The 17784-nt window shown below is 40.9% G+C and overlaps 3 protein-coding genes across 5 annotated transcripts in view; all 3 read left to right on the plus strand.

Moving 5' to 3' along the window:
• LOC114031200 (zinc finger protein 2 homolog) overlaps positions 1 to 772 on the plus strand; it is a 5007-nt gene extending 4235 nt beyond the window's left edge. Inside the window, exon 5 of the mRNA XM_027846224.1 lies at positions 1 to 772. Within this exon, the coding sequence (XP_027702025.1) occupies positions 1 to 586 (586 nt within the window). The 3' untranslated portion in view covers positions 587 to 772.
• Positions 773 to 8004: 7232 nt separating this feature from the next.
• LOC114031193 (zinc finger protein 345-like) overlaps positions 8005 to 17784 on the plus strand; it is a 57270-nt gene continuing 47490 nt past the window's right edge. For 2 of the 3 annotated variants that reach the window (XM_027846215.1, XM_027846214.1), the window contains exon 1: positions 8005 to 8167. In XM_027846215.1, the coding sequence (XP_027702016.1) occupies positions 8005 to 8167 (163 nt within the window). Of the gene's footprint in view, positions 8168 to 10811; positions 12296 to 14568; positions 14653 to 17784 lie in introns of those variants that run through there. The other variant, XR_003567711.1, reaches the window with a different exon arrangement.
• Positions 14314 to 16667, plus strand: LOC114031205 (zinc finger protein 134-like). Its single transcript, XM_027846236.1, is given in 1 exon segment — positions 14314 to 16667. A coding segment is annotated over 1 exon segment (654 nt). The 5' UTR covers positions 14314 to 15849; the 3' UTR covers positions 16504 to 16667.

Raw genomic sequence — 17784 nt, forward strand, 5'->3', positions numbered from 1 at the left:
ATGCAGTGATTGTGGGAAAGCCTTTTCCTGGAGCACAGCACTGACTCGGCATCAGAGAACTCATAGTGGAGAGAAACCCTATGAATGCAACAAATGTGGGAAGACATTCCAATCAAACTCTAGCCTTTCTAAGCACCATAGAACTCATACAGGAATAAAACCTCATGAATGCAGTGTATGTGGGAAGGCATTCTCTCAGAAGTTCATTCTCATTCATCACAGTATCATTCATAGTGGAGAGAAAGCTTATGAATGCAGTGTATGTGGAAAGGCATTCTCTAGGAAGTCTGGTCTTACAAAACACAGTAGTATTCACACTGGAGAGAAACCCTATGAATGCATTGCATGTGGAAAGATCTTTCGCCAGAAGTCAGATCTTACACAACACTATAGCATTCATACTGGAGAGAAACCTTTTAAATGCAGTCATTGTGGGAAAGCCTTTCCCAGGAGCACAACACTTACTCGACATCGGAGAGCTCATACTGGAGAGAAATCCTATGAGTGCAATGAATGTGGAAAGGCCTTCCACCAGAAAGCAGCTCTTTCATCACATAAAAGAATACATATTAGAGAGAAATCTTAGGAATGTAATGAATGTGGGAAGGCATTCCCCCAGATCACGGCATTTGCTCAACCTTATAGAAGTTATGATGGAGAGAAACCTTATTAATAAACTCATGGAAGCCATACTTTTGTCTGGAAGATACTCCTTGACAAATTTACTTATTATTGGAGAGGAACCATAAAAATATAGTTTATGTGGAAAGCCTTTCACTTAATGGTGGTGATCCATTTGTCTTCAGTAGAGAGGTCATTGATTAGAGATGCAAATAAGGCAAAGGAGTTCTTTATTGGGAAGGGGAGAGTCAGTACTGAACAGCAGTGTGTCCAAAAAGTAAAGAGGCCATCAATAAAAGAAAAACTAGTCCTTAGGCCAGAGTACAAAACTTTGTAAATATCGTTATACTCCCAATGTGAAAGATACAGGAGAGACAATAACATAGTAAAGAAGGTGAGATTAGAATGGTTTAGTGGCTGCTTGATTAGTTGGGAATGATTTTATTGCAGTTTGTAAAGTAGTCAGCACTCAAGTGCCTTAGGGATTTGTGTTGAACCCTATTCCATTGAATTTTTTTTTAAAAAAATTATTTTTAGTTTTCAGCATTCATTTCCATAAGCTTTTGAGTTTTAAATTTTCTCTGCCTCTCTCCCTTCCCTAAGACAGCATGCAATCTGATATAGGCTCTACATATACATTTATGTTAAACATATTTTTACATTAGTCGTATTGTAAAGAAGAATTAGAATGAATAGGAGGAACCACGAGGAAGAAGAAACAAAACAAAAAGAGCAAACAGTCTGCTTCCATCTGCATTCAGGCTCTATCGTTCTTTCTCTGGATGTGGACAGCATTTTCCATCATGAGTTTTTTGGAATTGTCTTAGATTCTTGCGTTGCTGAGAAGAGCTAAGTCTATCCAAGTTAGTCATTGAACAATGTTGCTGTTACTTTGTTCTCCTGGTTCTGCTCATTTCACTCAGCATCAGTTTATATAAGTCTGTCTAGGTTTTTCTGAAGTCCACTTGCTCCTCATTCCTTATGGAACATTAATATTCCATTACGTTTATATATCACTACTTGTTCAGCCATTCCGCAATTGATGGGCATCCCCTCAATTTCCAATTCTTTGCCACCACAAAAAAAAAAGCTGCTATATTTTTGTACATGTGGGTCCTTTTCCCATTTTTATGATCTCTTTGGGATACAGCCCTAGAAGTGCTATTGGTGGGTCAAAGGGCATGCACATTTTTATAGTTTTTTGGGCATCGTTCCAAATTGCTGTCCAGAATAGTTGGATCAGTTCATAACTCCACTAACAGTACATTAGTGTTCCAATTTTCCCACATCTCCAGCATTTATAATTTTCCTATTTTGTCATGTTAGTCAATCTGATAGGTGTGGTGTGGTACCTCATAGCTGTTTTGATTTGCATTTTTCTAATTAATAGTGATTTAGAGCATTTTTTCATATGACTATGGATAACTTTAATTTCTTCATCTGAAAACTTCCTGTTCATTTCCTTTGACCATTTATCAATTAGGGAATGACTTGTATTCTTACAAATTTGACTCCGTTCTCTACATATTTTAGAAATGAAGCCTTTATCAGAGACACTGGTTGTAAAAATTCTTTCCTAGTTTTCTGCTTCTCTGCTAATCTCGGTTGCGTTGGCTTGGGTTGTACAAAAACTTTTCAATTTAATATAATCAAAATCATCCATATTGAATTTCATAATGTTCTCTCTCTTATTTGGTCATAAATTCTTCCCTTCTCCGTAGATCTGACAGGTAAACTATTCCTTGCTCTCCCAGTTTGCTTATAGTATCAGCCTTTATATCTAAATCATGTACCCATTTTGACTTTATTTTGGTATATGGTGTAAGATGTTGGTCTATGCCTACTTTCTGCCATACTATTCTAAAGTTTTCCCAGAAGTTTTTGTCAGATAATGAGTTCTTATCCCAGAAGTTGGGGTCTTTGGGTTTATCAAACAGTAGATTACTATAGTCATTGACTGCTGTGTCTTGTGGACCTAACCTATTCCACTGATCCACCACTCTATTTCTTAGCCAGTACCGAGTAGTTTTGATGATTGCTGCTTTATAATTCAATTTAAGATCTGGTATGACTAGGCCACCTTCCTTAGCATTTCTTTTCATTAATGCCCTTGATATTGTGGACTTTTTGTTCTTCCAGATGAATTTTGTTATTATTTTTTCTAGCTCTATAAAATAATTATTTGGTAGTTTGATTGGTATTGGTATTATTGAATAAATAAATTAATTTAGATAGAATTTTCATTTCTATTATATTAGCTTGGCCTACCCATGAGAAACTGACTTTATTTGTGTGAAGAGTGTTTTGTAATAGTTTGTTTTGGCAAGTAGACTCCCAAATATTTTATAGTGTTTACAGTAACTTTAAATGGAAATTCTCTATCTCTTGCTGTGAGGTTTTGTTAGTAATATATAGAAATGCAAATGATTTATGGGGACTTATTTTATATCATGCAATTTTGCTAAAGGTATTATTTCAAGTAGTCTTTTACTTGATTCTATAGGATTCTCTAAGTATATCATCATGTCATCTGCAAAGAGTGATAGCTTGGTTTCTTCTTTGCCTATTCTAATTCCTTCAATTTCTTTTTCTTATTGCTAAAGCTAACATTTCTTTTACCATATTGAATAACAGTAGTGATAATGGACATCCTTGTTTCACTCCGGAACTTATTGGAAATGCTTCTAGCCTATCCCCATTACATAGGATGCTTGCTGAAGGTTTTAGGCAGATGCTACTTATTTTAAGGAAGGCTCCATTTATTCCTATGCTTTCTCGGAATGGGTGTTGTATTTTATCAAAAGCTTTTTCTGCATCTATTGAGATAATCATATAGTTTCTGTTAATTTTGTTGCTGATATGATCAATTATGCTGATAGTTTTCCTAATATTGAACCAGTCCTGCATTCCTGCTACACATCCTCCCTACCTGGTCATAGTGTATTATTCTCATGATAAGTTGCTGTAATCTTCTTGCTAATATTTTATTTAAAATTTTTGCAACTATATTCATTAGGGAAATTGGTCTATCATTTTCTTTCTGTTTTGACTCTTCTTGGTTTAGGTATCAGTACCATATCTGTATCATAAAAAGAATTTGGGACTCCTTATTTGCTTATTTTCCCAAATAGTCTATGTAGTATTGGAATTAATTGTTCTTTAAATGTTTGATAGAATTCACTTGTAAATCCATCTAGCCCTGGAGATTTTTTCCTAGGGAGTTCATTGATGGCTTCTTCAATTTCTTTTTCTTTTTTTTTTTTTATTATTTTGATTTATCAATAATCACTTCCATATGCTTTTGAGTTTAAAATTTTTCCCCGCCTTTCTCCCCACCACCCTCCCCAAGACGGCACACAATCTGATATATGCTATACATATACATTCCTAGTAAACATATTTTCACATTAGTGATGTTGTAAGTAAAAATTAGAACCAATAGGAGGAACTGCCAGAAAGAGGAAACAAAACTCAACAGAAGAAAAAGAAATAGCAAATAGTATACTTCGATCTGCATTCAAACTCCATAGTTCTTTCTCTGGATGTGGATAGCATTTTCCATCACGAGGCCTTTGGAGATGTCTTAGATCCTTGTATTGCTGGGAAAGGTTAAGTCTATCAATATTAGTCATAACACAACATGGCTGTTACTGTGTATAACGTTCTCCTGGTTCTGCTCACTTCACTCAGCATCAGACCATACAAGTCTTTCCGGGTTTTTCTGAAGTAAGCCTGTTCATCATTTCTTACAGCACAATGGTATTCCATTACATTCATATACCACAGCTTCTTCAGCCATTCCCCATTCAATTTATTTTTCTGAGATGGAGTTATTTAAGTATTTTACTTCCTCTTTTGTTAATCTGGACAATTTATATTTTGTAAATATTCATCCATTTCACTAAGATTGTCAAATTCATTGGCATACAGTTTGGCAAAAGAGTTCCTAATTATGGTTTTAATTTCCTCTTCATTGGTCATGAATTCACTCTTCATTTTTGATAGTGGTAATTTGGTTTTCTTTCTTTTTTAAAATGAAATTAACTGAAGGTTTATCTATTTTATTGTTTTTCCCCATAAAGCCAGCTTATAGTTTCATTTATTAGTTCAGTAGTTTTCTTAATTTCATTAATTTCTCCTTTGGTTTTCATTATTTCTAATTTGGTATTTAATTGGGAATTTTAAATTCATTCATTTTCTAGCTCTTTTAGTTGCATGCCACATTCATTGCTCCTGTCTTTCTCTGTTATTCATGTAAGCATTGAGAGATATAAACCTTCCCCTAAGAACCGCTTTGGCTGCATCCCATAAGTTTTGGTATGTTGTCTCATTATTGTTCATTCTCTTGTATGAAGTTATTGATTGTCTCTGTGATTTGTTGTTTGACCTACTCATTCTTTAGGATTAGATTATTTAGTTTCCAATTAAATCTGGGCGCCTGCCGGGGTCTCTCCAGGATCGCCCGGGGTCCTGGATCTGATTCCCTGCCACGCCTTTGGCTTTGCGGGTGCTTCCTCCAGGAGCACCCCCTTCCCCCCAGCTCTGCCTGCCAAGGAGAGGCCCCTGCGTTCCCCAAGGGGCGGGGGGAGACAGCAGAGGAAGGGATGACCCCTGTCCTCCCCAGACCTGCCCCTCCCCCCCCCATCGATGGTCCCTCCTTCCCAGAAGAGTCGCTGGTCATTGGCATTGGTTTGCCAAGCTCTGTACACGCCCTGTGTCCTTGGACCTTCACCACAGCCATTGCACAGAGGGGAAACTGAGGCACACTTGTTGCAGTGTCTGGGGCTAGACCTGACTCCAGGTCCCACACTCCCTCCTGCTGCCACCCATGCCCATCCTCAGCCTCCTGACCTTGATGCCATCGCTACTAATGGTGCCCCCCTCCCCCCTGCCCCTCTCTTCTCTCCCAGGATTCGTAGCCTGATCACAGCATTCAGGGCTCCTGCCTGCTCAAGTTAGACTTGGTGCTGGGCAGGTTGCAGGGGCAATCATATGTTCCCATGGCCAGTCTTGGGGTCCTTTTTTTAGCTTTCCAGCATTTAAAGCACTTGTCTCTCTACATCCTGCAAATAAAACAAACCCTAGGACATCCCTGGCACTTGACCAGCCTGGGGGTACACGGAGGGAAAGGGGCTTTCCTTGGTTTCTGTCCCCATAAGTGTCCCAGGCAGGACTGCAGAGGGGGCTTAAAGGTTTTGATAAATGGCTGAGATGTTCCTAGCTGAGAACACTGGACTCTGCATCATGGAAATGATTGGGTAGTCATCCTGTTGGTGTGTTCAGAGATCAGCTTCCCAGTTAGTCTTGGCCAAGGTCCAGCCAGCTGGGATCTGTTTGATTGGAGCAGCAGTAATTCTATGAGCTGAGAATGGGATTGGGGCCCCAAGGGTTCAGATGATCTTTGGCTGCAGTGAGAGCGGTTGGGGGTCTCCCTCACTGGCAAGTCCCTCATCGCTTCCAAAGATGTAGAGCTGCAGAGACCTTAGACATCTGATAGTCTAAACACTGGTGCTGTTCTCGCCCTGCTTTGGCCTACCTTGGGACCAGGGTGCTTGGGTGGACCAGGGTGCCTGGGTGGCCCATTTCAGGAAGAGTGTTGGTGAGTCCAGAGAAGGGAGTAGCAATAGGGACCGTCAGTTTTCTGCATGTAAAAGTATTAGATGATAAAAATAGTCCCTGCTTTCCAGGACTGAATATTTGACTGGTAGAGACAACCTATATCGGCATGGTAGCGAAGGTCTCAAGATCCTGTAAGAAGAAAGCAGTCTGTTAACACAGCCTTTTCAGAGGCAGTGGAATTTGATTATACTCCTCTTAGCAAGAAGTACAAGTGGGGGATTTGAGGAAGTACTTTTGTAGTTGGAGGGGAGAAAAATGTCTGGAGTAAAAATGAAGACACAGGCATAGGGTGTGCTAAATCCAGGGGCTTCCTAACATTGACCTTTGGTGATCCTATTTGGAGGGTGAAACATAGCCTCATCTCTTCCAACTTCTTAGGAAAATACATTTCAGGAGAACAGTGAGGCAGAGTCTGAATATGTTTAGTCATTCAAACAATCAGTTTATCAATAAACATTTGTTAAGTGCCTGTTATGTGCCAGGCACTGGGATACAAAAAAAGGCAAAAGACAGTGCCTGCCCTCCAGGAGCTCACCATCTAATTCGCAAAGCCCATGCAAACAAATAAATAAAAGCTAGCTATACGTAGGAGAAATAGATAATTAACTAAGGAAAGGCACTGGAATTAAGAGGCATTGGGGAAGGTTTCCTATAGGAAGTGACATTTTAGGTCTTAAGTGAAGTAGGGGTTCAGTAATTGGAATGGAGGAAGAACTTCCCAGACATGGGGGACAGCCAGAGAAAATACCCAGAGCTGAGAGATGGAGGGTCCTGTTGGTGGAACTGCCCTGAGGCCATTGTCACTGGATCAAAGAATATGTCAGGGAAGAAGGTGTAAGAAGACAGGACGGATAGGAAGGGCTAGGTTGGGCTCCGAATGCCAAGCAGAGCATTTTGTATTGGATCCTGGAGGCAATAGGAAGCCACTGGAGTTTATTGAGTAGGGGGATGATCAGATCTGTGGTCAGACCTTTCCTTTAGGAAGATCACTTAGGTTGCTGAATGAAGGGTGGATTGGAGTGGGGAGAGACGGGCTAGGCAAACCCACCAGTGGCTTGTTATAGGAGTCCGGGGTGAGGTGACGAGGGTCTGCACTGGGGTCGGGCCAATATCAGGGGAAGGAAAGGGACATATTTGACAGATGTTGCAAAGGCGAAATCAGGAGGCCTTGGCACCATATTAGATAGGGGGTGGCGGGCGGGGTGTGAGAGACAGAGGAGGAGAGGGTGACTCTTAGGTTGTCATCTTGAGAGGCTGGGAGGCTGATGTTTCTCTCTACAGTAATAGGGCAGGTAGGATGAGGAGAAGGAGAAGAAGAGGGAGACAGATAATGAGTTCAGTTTTTGGCCACATTGAGTTTAAGATGTCTACTAGACATCCAGTTCACGGACATACAGATGGTCCTTAAATCCTTGAGAGCTGATGAGATCCCCAGTGAAGCAGGATAGAGAGAGAAGAGCAAAGGGCCCAGGAGTGATCAGCTACTGTTAGAGGTCATGATCTGGAGAAGGACGCAGCAATGGAGGCAGAGAAAGAGTGGTCAGAGAGGTAGGAGGAGAACCAGGGGAGAAGGGTGTCCTGAAAACCTAGAGAGACAGGAGTTTTGTTTCATGATTCAGAATCTGGTACAGCCTGAGGCATGTAGTAAATACTCCTAAAGATTTTGCTTTCAACACTGAAACCTGAATGTGGTAAGAATTTATTAAGAATCAGTCCTTCTCATTCCTGCCCCCTTCACCCCCCCTTCCCCCATTCATCTGGGGCATGGTCCCTGGCCAAGCACAGATTTATTTGTTTCAGGAATCAGTGACATTTGAGGATGTGGCCGTGGACTTCACCTGGGAGGAGTGGGGCTACCTGGACACCTCCCAGAAGGAGCTTTACTGGGAGGTGATGCTGGAGAACTACAGGAACCTGGTCAGCCTGGGTAAGGAGGCTCCTCTGGGGACTTGGGATCTGCTCCTGAAAGGTTGTTTGCTTCCTTCTGCTGGGGCTGGGCCTAGTGTTCAGCACTGGTGCTTTGCCCTCTAAGAAAACCAAGCATTTGTTACTTACAATGAGGCCAAGAGACAAGATGCTTGTGCTCCTGGTCCCCGCTGAAGAGCGCTTGCTTTGTATGGCTGGAAACCGGCTGTGTTATTAGGTGATCCCACTCCAGCTGTCTGTTCACTCAGGCTAGAGAAGATTTCTGAAATCTCATGACAAATACTTGAAGTCAAGAAATATCCCAGATACTTGAGTATTGAATGAGTCATTTCTGAAACCATTTCTGTGCTTTGTCCCATTCTCATATCTTCCCAGGAAAATAAATCAATCACCTTTGAGATAATTCTTTATATTCTTCCTTGGCCTCCAGACTCCCTGGACCTTCCTGGCATGCTTCTAAGGGCTACTTGGGTTCTGACATGACTCACTATCCCCATCACTTGCCATTTCCCGTGACTAGGCCTCAAAATTTCAGGTAAAGTTCTTTTGATGCCAGTATGTGTAGTTCTAAGAAACAGCTGTCCAGGTGAGTGAGGAAAGGCCAGGTACTTGAGTACATGACTCCCAACATCTCAGCTAGTCACTCTACTCACAGCCCACTTAAATGGGCATAGAAATCTCTCTTCCAGCTCCCTAGACCTGTGGAGAAGAGATGAAGTTGCCTGACCTGGGCTTCTTTCATAGAACATTACCCAGCCCATTTATTGTTTTTTTCTGTCCGCTTGTACACAGATTCTTCCAGTCAGAGGGAAAGAGGTATTATGCTCAGAAGAGCAGACAGTTCTTGCTTTATCATAGGATCTTCGCAGTTCAGAAGAGGAAGGGACTTCTTTGGTCATGTAGGCTAATGTATACCTGAGTAGAACCACCCTCTTCTGCACCCAACCCAGTAGCTTTCTGCTTGAAGGTCTATAGTAATAGGAAACATAGTCTTGGAAGCAGGAGAGCCTTAGGGCCTGAGAGGACAGCCAGGGGAGCCAGCTTGTGATTTGCTTTTTATTTCAATTGAGAGTCTGGGCTTGAAACAAAAGGACTCCCTTCTGGAGTTGGGCATTTATATTGAGGTTGGTTGTTGTCCTTCGTTTTTGAAGAGGGCCAAAATGACATCACCATAGTAGAGTCAAGTTTTAGTGTGTCCAACTATGGCTGATCAGACCAATAAGAGCTCGGAATGTTCTGCCACGTGTTGGGCACAAATAGTCTGTGTGAACCTTTGGGCTGGATTCTCTCAGTCTGTGTATCTTGCCTTTCTCTTGAGCTATTTCAGTTCTGCTTTGCTCATAGCACACAACACCTTTTCTGATGTGGGCACACCATGATGAGTGGTCCTGTGCCATTGTCTCCCATGTTACACAATCAATTCCACAATTCTTAAGAGAGACCTTGAGAGTGTCCTTGTATCGCTTCTTTTGACCACCATGTGAACTCTGCCCTGTGAGGGCCATCTGGCTGCAATGTCTGTCACCCCATTGATCACCAGGGTTGATTCGGCTGATCTGGCTGGCTAGGTAGGTGTCCCCTTCTTTCCTCATGGCTCCATGTGTGTCCCTCCCAAGGGTGTGCACTTGGCTGATAGAGAGAAGTCAAGGTATGACTCATGTATGCTGGTCTGCCCTGCTACAACAAGCTCCCAAGGTCCATATATTGAAGACTCATCCTAGGAAAGCCTCACGAGGCATAATCTCTAGGTCTTCACATTGAGGGGAGCCCAGGTCATGCCACATTTGAGAGGGTTCGGAGCAATGATAACCATTTTAGATGAGTAAAACCATGCAAAAGAAACTCCCAAAATTAGTGAAGGGCCATGAATGAAACAAATATGACAGAAGCATCTGTGTGGGACCCATCCTTTTTCCACAAAATAGATGTTTATAAGAATGAATCTACATAAATGTGATACCACATTTCCTTCCAATTCCCTTCAGACTTAAAGATATAAAAGAGCAAATCACTCCAAGTAGGCTATCAGTTTAATAAAATTGAACAGTTCCTCTGATCACACCATATTGGAAGTGACAAAATAAATAATAGATGGAAAATATATGCATATATTTAACCTGAGAAGATCTCCCCTTGAGAGTACCTAGTACTTGTTGTCAGACACTTGGTGTTGGAAAGAAAGCTAATGAGGATAAAGCTATTGAATGCACGTTTTCCTCTTGACCTCGCTCAACATCACTTTATTTTGGACGGAGTAATGTTATATTATTTAAACCTTATTCAAAAACACACACACCTTATATTATTCAAAGAATATAAGGGTTGTGGAAAGCTCTTCAGGCAGAACACAAAATTAATTCAACATAGAATCTGTTTCCCTGCCTTATTTCCTTTGAATTAGTTAATGCCTTTTCTCTTTTGAATATATATGAACTTGACCACAAAAAATATAATATTATTGGGTCATATGAAATGATAAGCATGGTGAATAAAAAAAAATTAGAAGACATAAAACCTGATATTGATTCAAGTGAAAACACTTTATTCATTTACTATAATAACGAGAGTATTGAGGAAAGTGAAGAATAGAGAAAAGCATATTTATTCAGGGAGAAGGGGTATTTACACTTTTTTCTTTCTTTCAGATTGGGACACTAGGCCTCAGATCAAGGCATCAGATTTAAAGATGATTGTTTCTATGGATGACTTATCCCAGCAAATTTTCTCATGGAATGATCTGTGCATCTCCAAGTTTGGGGAAACCCAGGAGCACAATGGCAAGATAAGGAAGGAGCAGAGCAATGAGGAGAAACATTCTAAACAAATAAAAATAATTCAAGAAAAACCTCCTGATGAAATGAGAGGCCGTGAATACAACCAATATAGCAAAACCTTTAATCCAGAGGCAGTCCTTTTTCCACAACAGGAATTATCTGTAGTAAGGAATCTCTACAAAAGTAATATCCAGGGAAGGAGCTTCAAAGTATATTCAGGCCTAAGACAATTTAATATAATTTCTTCAAAGACATGTTCTAAAGATAATGAATGTCAGAAAACCATCCTTTATGATTCTGATTGTCTTGAAAAACACAGAATATATGCTAGAGAAAACCATTATGAATGTGAGAGGTTTTTTCTCCAGAACATTGAACTTACTCCTCACCAGAGAACTCATACTGGAAAGAAGATTTATGAATGCATTGAGTGTGGGAAGGCCTTTCAGCAAAACTCATATCTTATAAAACATCAGAAAATTCATACTGGAGAGAAACCTTATGAATGCAGTGAGTGTGGGAAGGCCTTCCAATGGAGCACTAACCTTTCTCAGCACCAGAGAACTCATACAGGAGTAAAACGTTATGAATGTAGTGAGTGTGGGAAGACATTCTGTCAGAAGGCAGATCTTATTCATCATTATAGAATTCATACAGGAGAGAAACCTTATGAATGCAGTGAATGTGGTAAGTCTTTTCGACAAAAGACAGATCTTAAACAGCATTACAGAATTCATACTGGAGAGAAACCTTATAAATGTAATGATTATGGGAAAGCCTTCACCCAGAGCACAACGCTGACTCGACATCAGAGAACTCATACTGGAAAGAAACCTTATGAATGCACTGAATGTGGGAAGGCCTTCTGTCAGAGAACAGAACTTATTCGACATCATAGAATTCATACTGGAGAGAAACCTTTTGAATGTTTTCAGTGTGGGAAGGCATTCTGTCAAAGGGCAGATCTTAATCAACATCATAAAATTCATACTGGAGAGAAACCTTATAAATGTAGTGAATGTGGTAAGACCTTTTGCCATAACTCACAACTTACTCAACATCATAAAATTCATACTGGAGAGAAACCTCATGAATGTAATGAATGTGGAAAGGCCTTTTGCCTGAGGGCAGATCTTAATTGACATCTTAGAATTCCTACTGGTGAGAAACCTTATGAATGTTACTAATGTGGGAAGGCGTTTAGCTGGAGCACGACATTTATTCAACATCAGAGAATTCATACAGGAGAAAAACCTTATGAATGTAATGAATGTGGGAAAACATTTCCCTGGAGCACCACACTTACTCGACATTATAAAATTCATACTGGAGAGAAACCTTATTAAAATAACAAAGTAAGCTTTTCTTCTAGAAGAACTCCTTAGTAAATATACTTAATACTGAAAAGGAACCATAAGAATGTAATGCATTCAGAAAGCCCTTCAGTGACAGATGGTGAAGCATTTCTTCCCAGTTGAGGGGAATGCAAAATGGAGACAAGAGTAGATAGCTTTTTCTTGGAGTTAGGCTGTGAAAGGGAGGGGAGATAAAGGAAGATAGCTTGAGGGGAAGTTGAGGACAAATGAATATTTTGCTTTTGATGGCAACCCTGTCTCCTAGGTAATCTTAATTTTCAGTCTCCATGTAATCTCCAAGTCTTTCTTCTCCTTTATCACTACCCCCTGACTCCCCATATTCAGCTAGTTGCATTGGCCTGTAAATTCTAGCTTCACAGCAAGAATTTGTATTACCCTTCACTTCACTTGTTCAATTATGTTCTTGTTTCAGGCCTTCATAACTTCATCCCCCACTCTCTCCTATACCCCCATATCTAACAAAGAACTTGCCCTTGTCTGTGCCCAGGCCAATCCCTCCATGTGTACCCTTGATCTGTTCCCTCCCATTTTCTTCAGCTAATTTTGGCTTGTCATCTCTTTTGTTTAATCTTATTTGTTCTGTCTTCATTATATCTTTAGTGCCTTCAAAAAATGCTGAAGTCATCTGCCTTTAACCCACCTCCCCTTCAAAAAAACAAAAGAACACTTTCATTAAACTTGAGCCACTCTGCTGTCATCCTTTATGTCTCCCTTTGTCAGACAAACTCTCCCTCATCAGCTTGGTGACTTTAGCAGCTCCCATGAGTTTTTCTGTTTGCATATGACTCAGATTTACAAAGCTAGTCTCAGTCTCCTCCCTAAGTTTCAGTCTTGGATTTGCAGTTGTCTGTTGGGTATTTAAAACTCAAGTTCCAGAGACATCTCAAACTCACTATGTCCAAAAAACGTCATTATGTTTCCCCCAAGATCAGTCCTCTTCCCTGTTTCTTTCAAAAGTACCACCTTCTTCCAATATCCCAGATTCATAATTTATCTTTGACTTCTTACCTTTCCTCACTTCACATATCCCTTCAGTTGCTGAAACTTGGATTTTCTGCCTTCATAATGTTTCTTGTATCTCACCCCTTTAATCACACAGCTATCACCTTAGTTTAGGCCCTCATCAGCTCTCACCAAGATATTACAACTTCCTAATTGGTCTCCTGGTTTCAAGACTCTGCTTACTCCAGGGCACCCCCCACATAGCTGTCAAAGTGATTTTTTTTTAAGTGGGTTCTGATGATATGACTCTTCTACTCACTAAACCCCTGTGGCCCCAATTTATCTCTCTAGCTTCAGGGGACATTCTTCTTCACTCTGTTATCCAGCCAAACTGATTTCTGTTCCTAATGATAATAGCAAATATTTGCATAGCACTTTAAAGTTTGTAAAGCACTTTACAAGTATTTCCTTTGATTCTTATAATAATGCTTGGAAGTGATATTCCCATTTTACTGATGAGGAAACTGAGGGAAATAGAGGTTAAATGACTTGGCCCTGGTTATACAGCTGTCTCTCTGTGGGCATGGTGTCTGAGGCAGCATTTGACCCCAGCTGTTTTTGACTCATCCTGTTCTTTACCCACTGTCCCACACAACTGTCTGCCCCTTCTCTATCCCTTTACACTGGCTGCTCCTCATGTCTGGAATGTACTTCTTCCTTACCTCTACCTCTTAAAATTCCTCCCTTCCTTGAAGGTGCAACTTAAGTGCCATCTGCTGTGTTATGGTTCTTAAGATTTCTCTGTGTCATGAACCCCTATAGCAGACAGATGAAACCTATAGGTCCCTTCTCAGAGTAATAGTTTTAAGTGCTTGAAACAACATGCATAAGATTACAAATGAAACTAATTATATTGAAATACAGTTATCAGACTATGTATTAAAACGTTTTCAGACACCAGGTTAAGAACTAGCCAGTTTAGTTAGTTGTTTCCTAAAAAAAAAAAAAAAATAATACTTTAAGGTACTTTGTTCATATTGGTGTATGGGAGACAGCAATTGTTCGTATTTTCATTAATTGTGCATTATCTGCATCAGTTCTGGCATATTCACCTAGTATAATATTGGGCTAAACGAAAGGATAAGCCTGGTGAATTCAAAGTAATTTTGGAAACCTTAAGAATTGATTTCAGTTCACTTGGAAAAAAATACGTACCTTGCTTATAACAGACAGAATATCGGGAAAAGTGAAGTGTACAGAAAAGCTTATTCATCCAAGGAAAAGGACATTTACACTTTTCTTTCCTTCAGATGGGGACACCAGGCCTCAGACCAAGGAGTCAGTGTCAAAGTTAAGTATTTCTATGGAAGTCTTATCCCAGCAAAGGTCCTAGTATAATGACCCATGCATCTCCAAAATGGGGAAAACTTGGGAGTATTGTGTCAAGAGCAATGAGGAGAAACTTTCTAGACAAGGAAAAGTAATCCAAACAGAAACTGCTGATGAAGTCAGAGGCTCGGAAAACAGTAAATACAGCCAAACCATGAGCCCAGAGCTAGTCCTTTTTCCAAAATGGGGAATACGTGTAGTAATGAATCTCCATAAGAGTGATAACCAGAGAAGGAGCTTGAAGTCAGACCAAAGATGATGTAATCAAATCCATTCACAGAAGAAATATTCTGAGGTTAACAAATGTCAGAAAGCTTTTGGTTATGATTTGGACCGCATTAAGAAACATGAAATTCATGCTGAAGAGCAACTTAATGAAAGTGGGAATTCTTTCCTCCCAAATAATGAAGTTGTTCTATGCCAGAGAACTCCTACAGGAAAAAAGTTTTCTGAATTGACAGTGTGGGAAGACATCCTGTCAGAAGACAGATCGTCCTCTGCACACTAGTATGGAAAGTCAAAACAAATCTCACAAGTGCAGTGAATGTGGAAAAGTCTTCTGGCAGAAGAGAAATCTTACAAAACACTACAGATTTCATACTGGAGAAAGACCTTTCAAATGCAGTTACTGAGGAAAGGCCTTCTACCTGAAGATAAATTTTATACAACATTGTAGGATTCATACTAGAGAAAAATCTTTAAATGCAATGATTGTGGGAAGGACTTTTCTGGGAGCACAGCACTGACTGGACATCAGAAAATTCACATTGGAGAGAGACCCTATGAATGTAAAGAATGTGGGAAGACATTCCGATCATGCTCTAGCCTTTCTAAACACCTTAGAACTCATACACGAATAAAACTTCATCAATGCAGTATATGTGGGAAGGCATTCTCTTTGAAGGTTGGTCTTACCAAGCCCAGTAGTATTCACACTGGAGAGAAACCATATGAATGCAATGAATGTGGAAAGACATTTTGATCAAGCCCTAACCTTACTCTGCACCAGAGAACTCATACAGTAATAAAACCTTATCAATGCAGTGTATGTGGAAAGGTCTTTCGCCTGAAGGCAGATCTTAGACGCCACTTCAGCATTCACACTGGAGAGACACGTTTTAAATGCAGTGATTGTGGGAAAGCGTACCCCAGGAGTGGAGCACTGACTCGCCATCGAAGAACTCATACTGGAGAGAGACCCTATGACATTCTTTTCAAGCAATGACCTTACCCAACACCAGACAACTCATACAGGAGTAAAATCTCATAAATGCAGTTTATGTGGAAAAGCATTCTATCACAAGTCTAATCTTACCAAGCACAGTCATATTCATACTGGAGAGAAACCATATGAATGCACTGAATGTGGAAGGAACTTTTGCCAGAAGTCAGATCTTAGACACCACTTCAACATTCATACTGGAGAGAAACCATTTAAGTGCGGTGATTGTGGAAAGACATTCTGATCAAGCTCTGACCTTACTCTGCACCAGAGAACTCATACAGAAAGAAAACCTCATCAGTGCAGTGTATGTGGGAAAGCATTCTCTCAGAAGTCTGGTCTTACCAATCACAGTCATATTCATACTGGAGAGAAACCATATGACTGCAGTGTATGTGGAAAATTCTTTCGCCAGAAGTCATGTCTTAGACAACATTACAGCATTAATACTGGAGAAAAACCTTTTAAATGCAGTGGTTGTGGGAAAGCCTTTCACCATAGCACAGCACTGACTCGACATCAGAGAACTCACACTAGAGAGAAACCCTATGGATGCAATGACTGTGGAAAGGCCTACAGCCAGAATTCCCATCTTTCAATACATAAGAGAATACATACCAGAGGGAAATCTTAGGAATGTGATTAATGCAGGAAGGCTTCCCCCAAATCGGAGCACATATTCAACATTATAGCACTCATGATGGAAAGAAACCTCATTAATTTAATCACTGAAGCAGAACACTCTGGTGGGCTGATCTGGATTAAAATGAAATTGGGGGATATTTTTTGAAAAGTAAATAAAACCACAATAAAACATAGATGATGTTAGTTTGTGGTTGTCTAGGTCAATACAACTGTTTTGGTCTTTGAAGTTTTGATATTTTGTTTCCTCACTTTCTTTGCTGAGGTTATCTTGCTTTAGTCCATATCTGTATGGCCAGAAGGAAGGGGCTGTCGTGGGCTTGTCCCCGTTACTGTAGAGTCATCGACTTAGAAGTGGTAGGGAGGCCACTGGGTCCAGGCCCCTCCTTTTGCAGATGAGTAAACCAGCCTCAGATGAGTTAAGTGACTTGTTCAGGGTGACAAGGGTGGCCCTCACACCAATGCCCTGAGAGGTGAGGTTTGTGCAGAGTGTTAAATGCCAAAGAGAGGACTTTGTATTTGATCCTGGAAGGAATAGGGAGCCATTGCAGTTTACTGAGGGGTAGTGGGTGTGGCATTGTCAGACTTGTGCTATAGGAAAATCACTTTAGTGACTTGGGCAAGAAGGGCTGGAATGGGGAGAGACTTGAGGCAGGAGACCCAGCTAGGAGGAGGCTGTTTGTAAAGTTCAGGTGAGAGAGTAAGAAGGTGTGCACTAAGGTGGTGGAAAGGAAGGACATCGTGGGAAGATGTCTGGAGACAGAAAGGACGAGATTTGGCCAGGGATTGTGTGGAGTCAAGGACGCCACTACAGATGGATTCTCCCCATGTTCCTTACCTCCAGGCTTCCTCAGGAAAGCAGGATTGTCCTCTTTCCTGAAGTGGTGTCTCAAATTGTGGTGTAGACAGGTCGTTTCTCCAGTGTGTTCAGTCATCAGAGGAAGAGAAGCCAAGAAGCCATTCCATCAAAAAATCTCAGTGGATTGAGCCCTTCCTGCTTGCCAGGCCCTGAGGGAAGCACATCAGAGACCCAGAAAGGCAGAATCATGGGCTTATTTCAAGGGGATGACCAGGTGGGCACCAGATCGGTACGGACTTGTAGGAGCCGGCCTTAGAGGGTCCCTGGCTTCCTTTTGGCCCCTCTCCAGTCACCCCTTCTGTAAGGAGTTTTCCCGGTCCCCCTTAATGACAGTGCAGCACCACCTCACAGATCCCCCTCCCCAGATGGGGGTCTCTCCTTCTGTGTCTCATTTGTATTTTGACCTTTGAAGGT

The sequence above is a fragment of the Vombatus ursinus genome, unplaced genomic scaffold, assembly GCF_900497805.2.
Source record: "Vombatus ursinus unplaced genomic scaffold, bare-nosed wombat genome assembly UNPS02015098.1, whole genome shotgun sequence".
In the NCBI taxonomy this organism is placed as follows: domain Eukaryota; kingdom Metazoa; phylum Chordata; class Mammalia; order Diprotodontia; family Vombatidae; genus Vombatus; species Vombatus ursinus.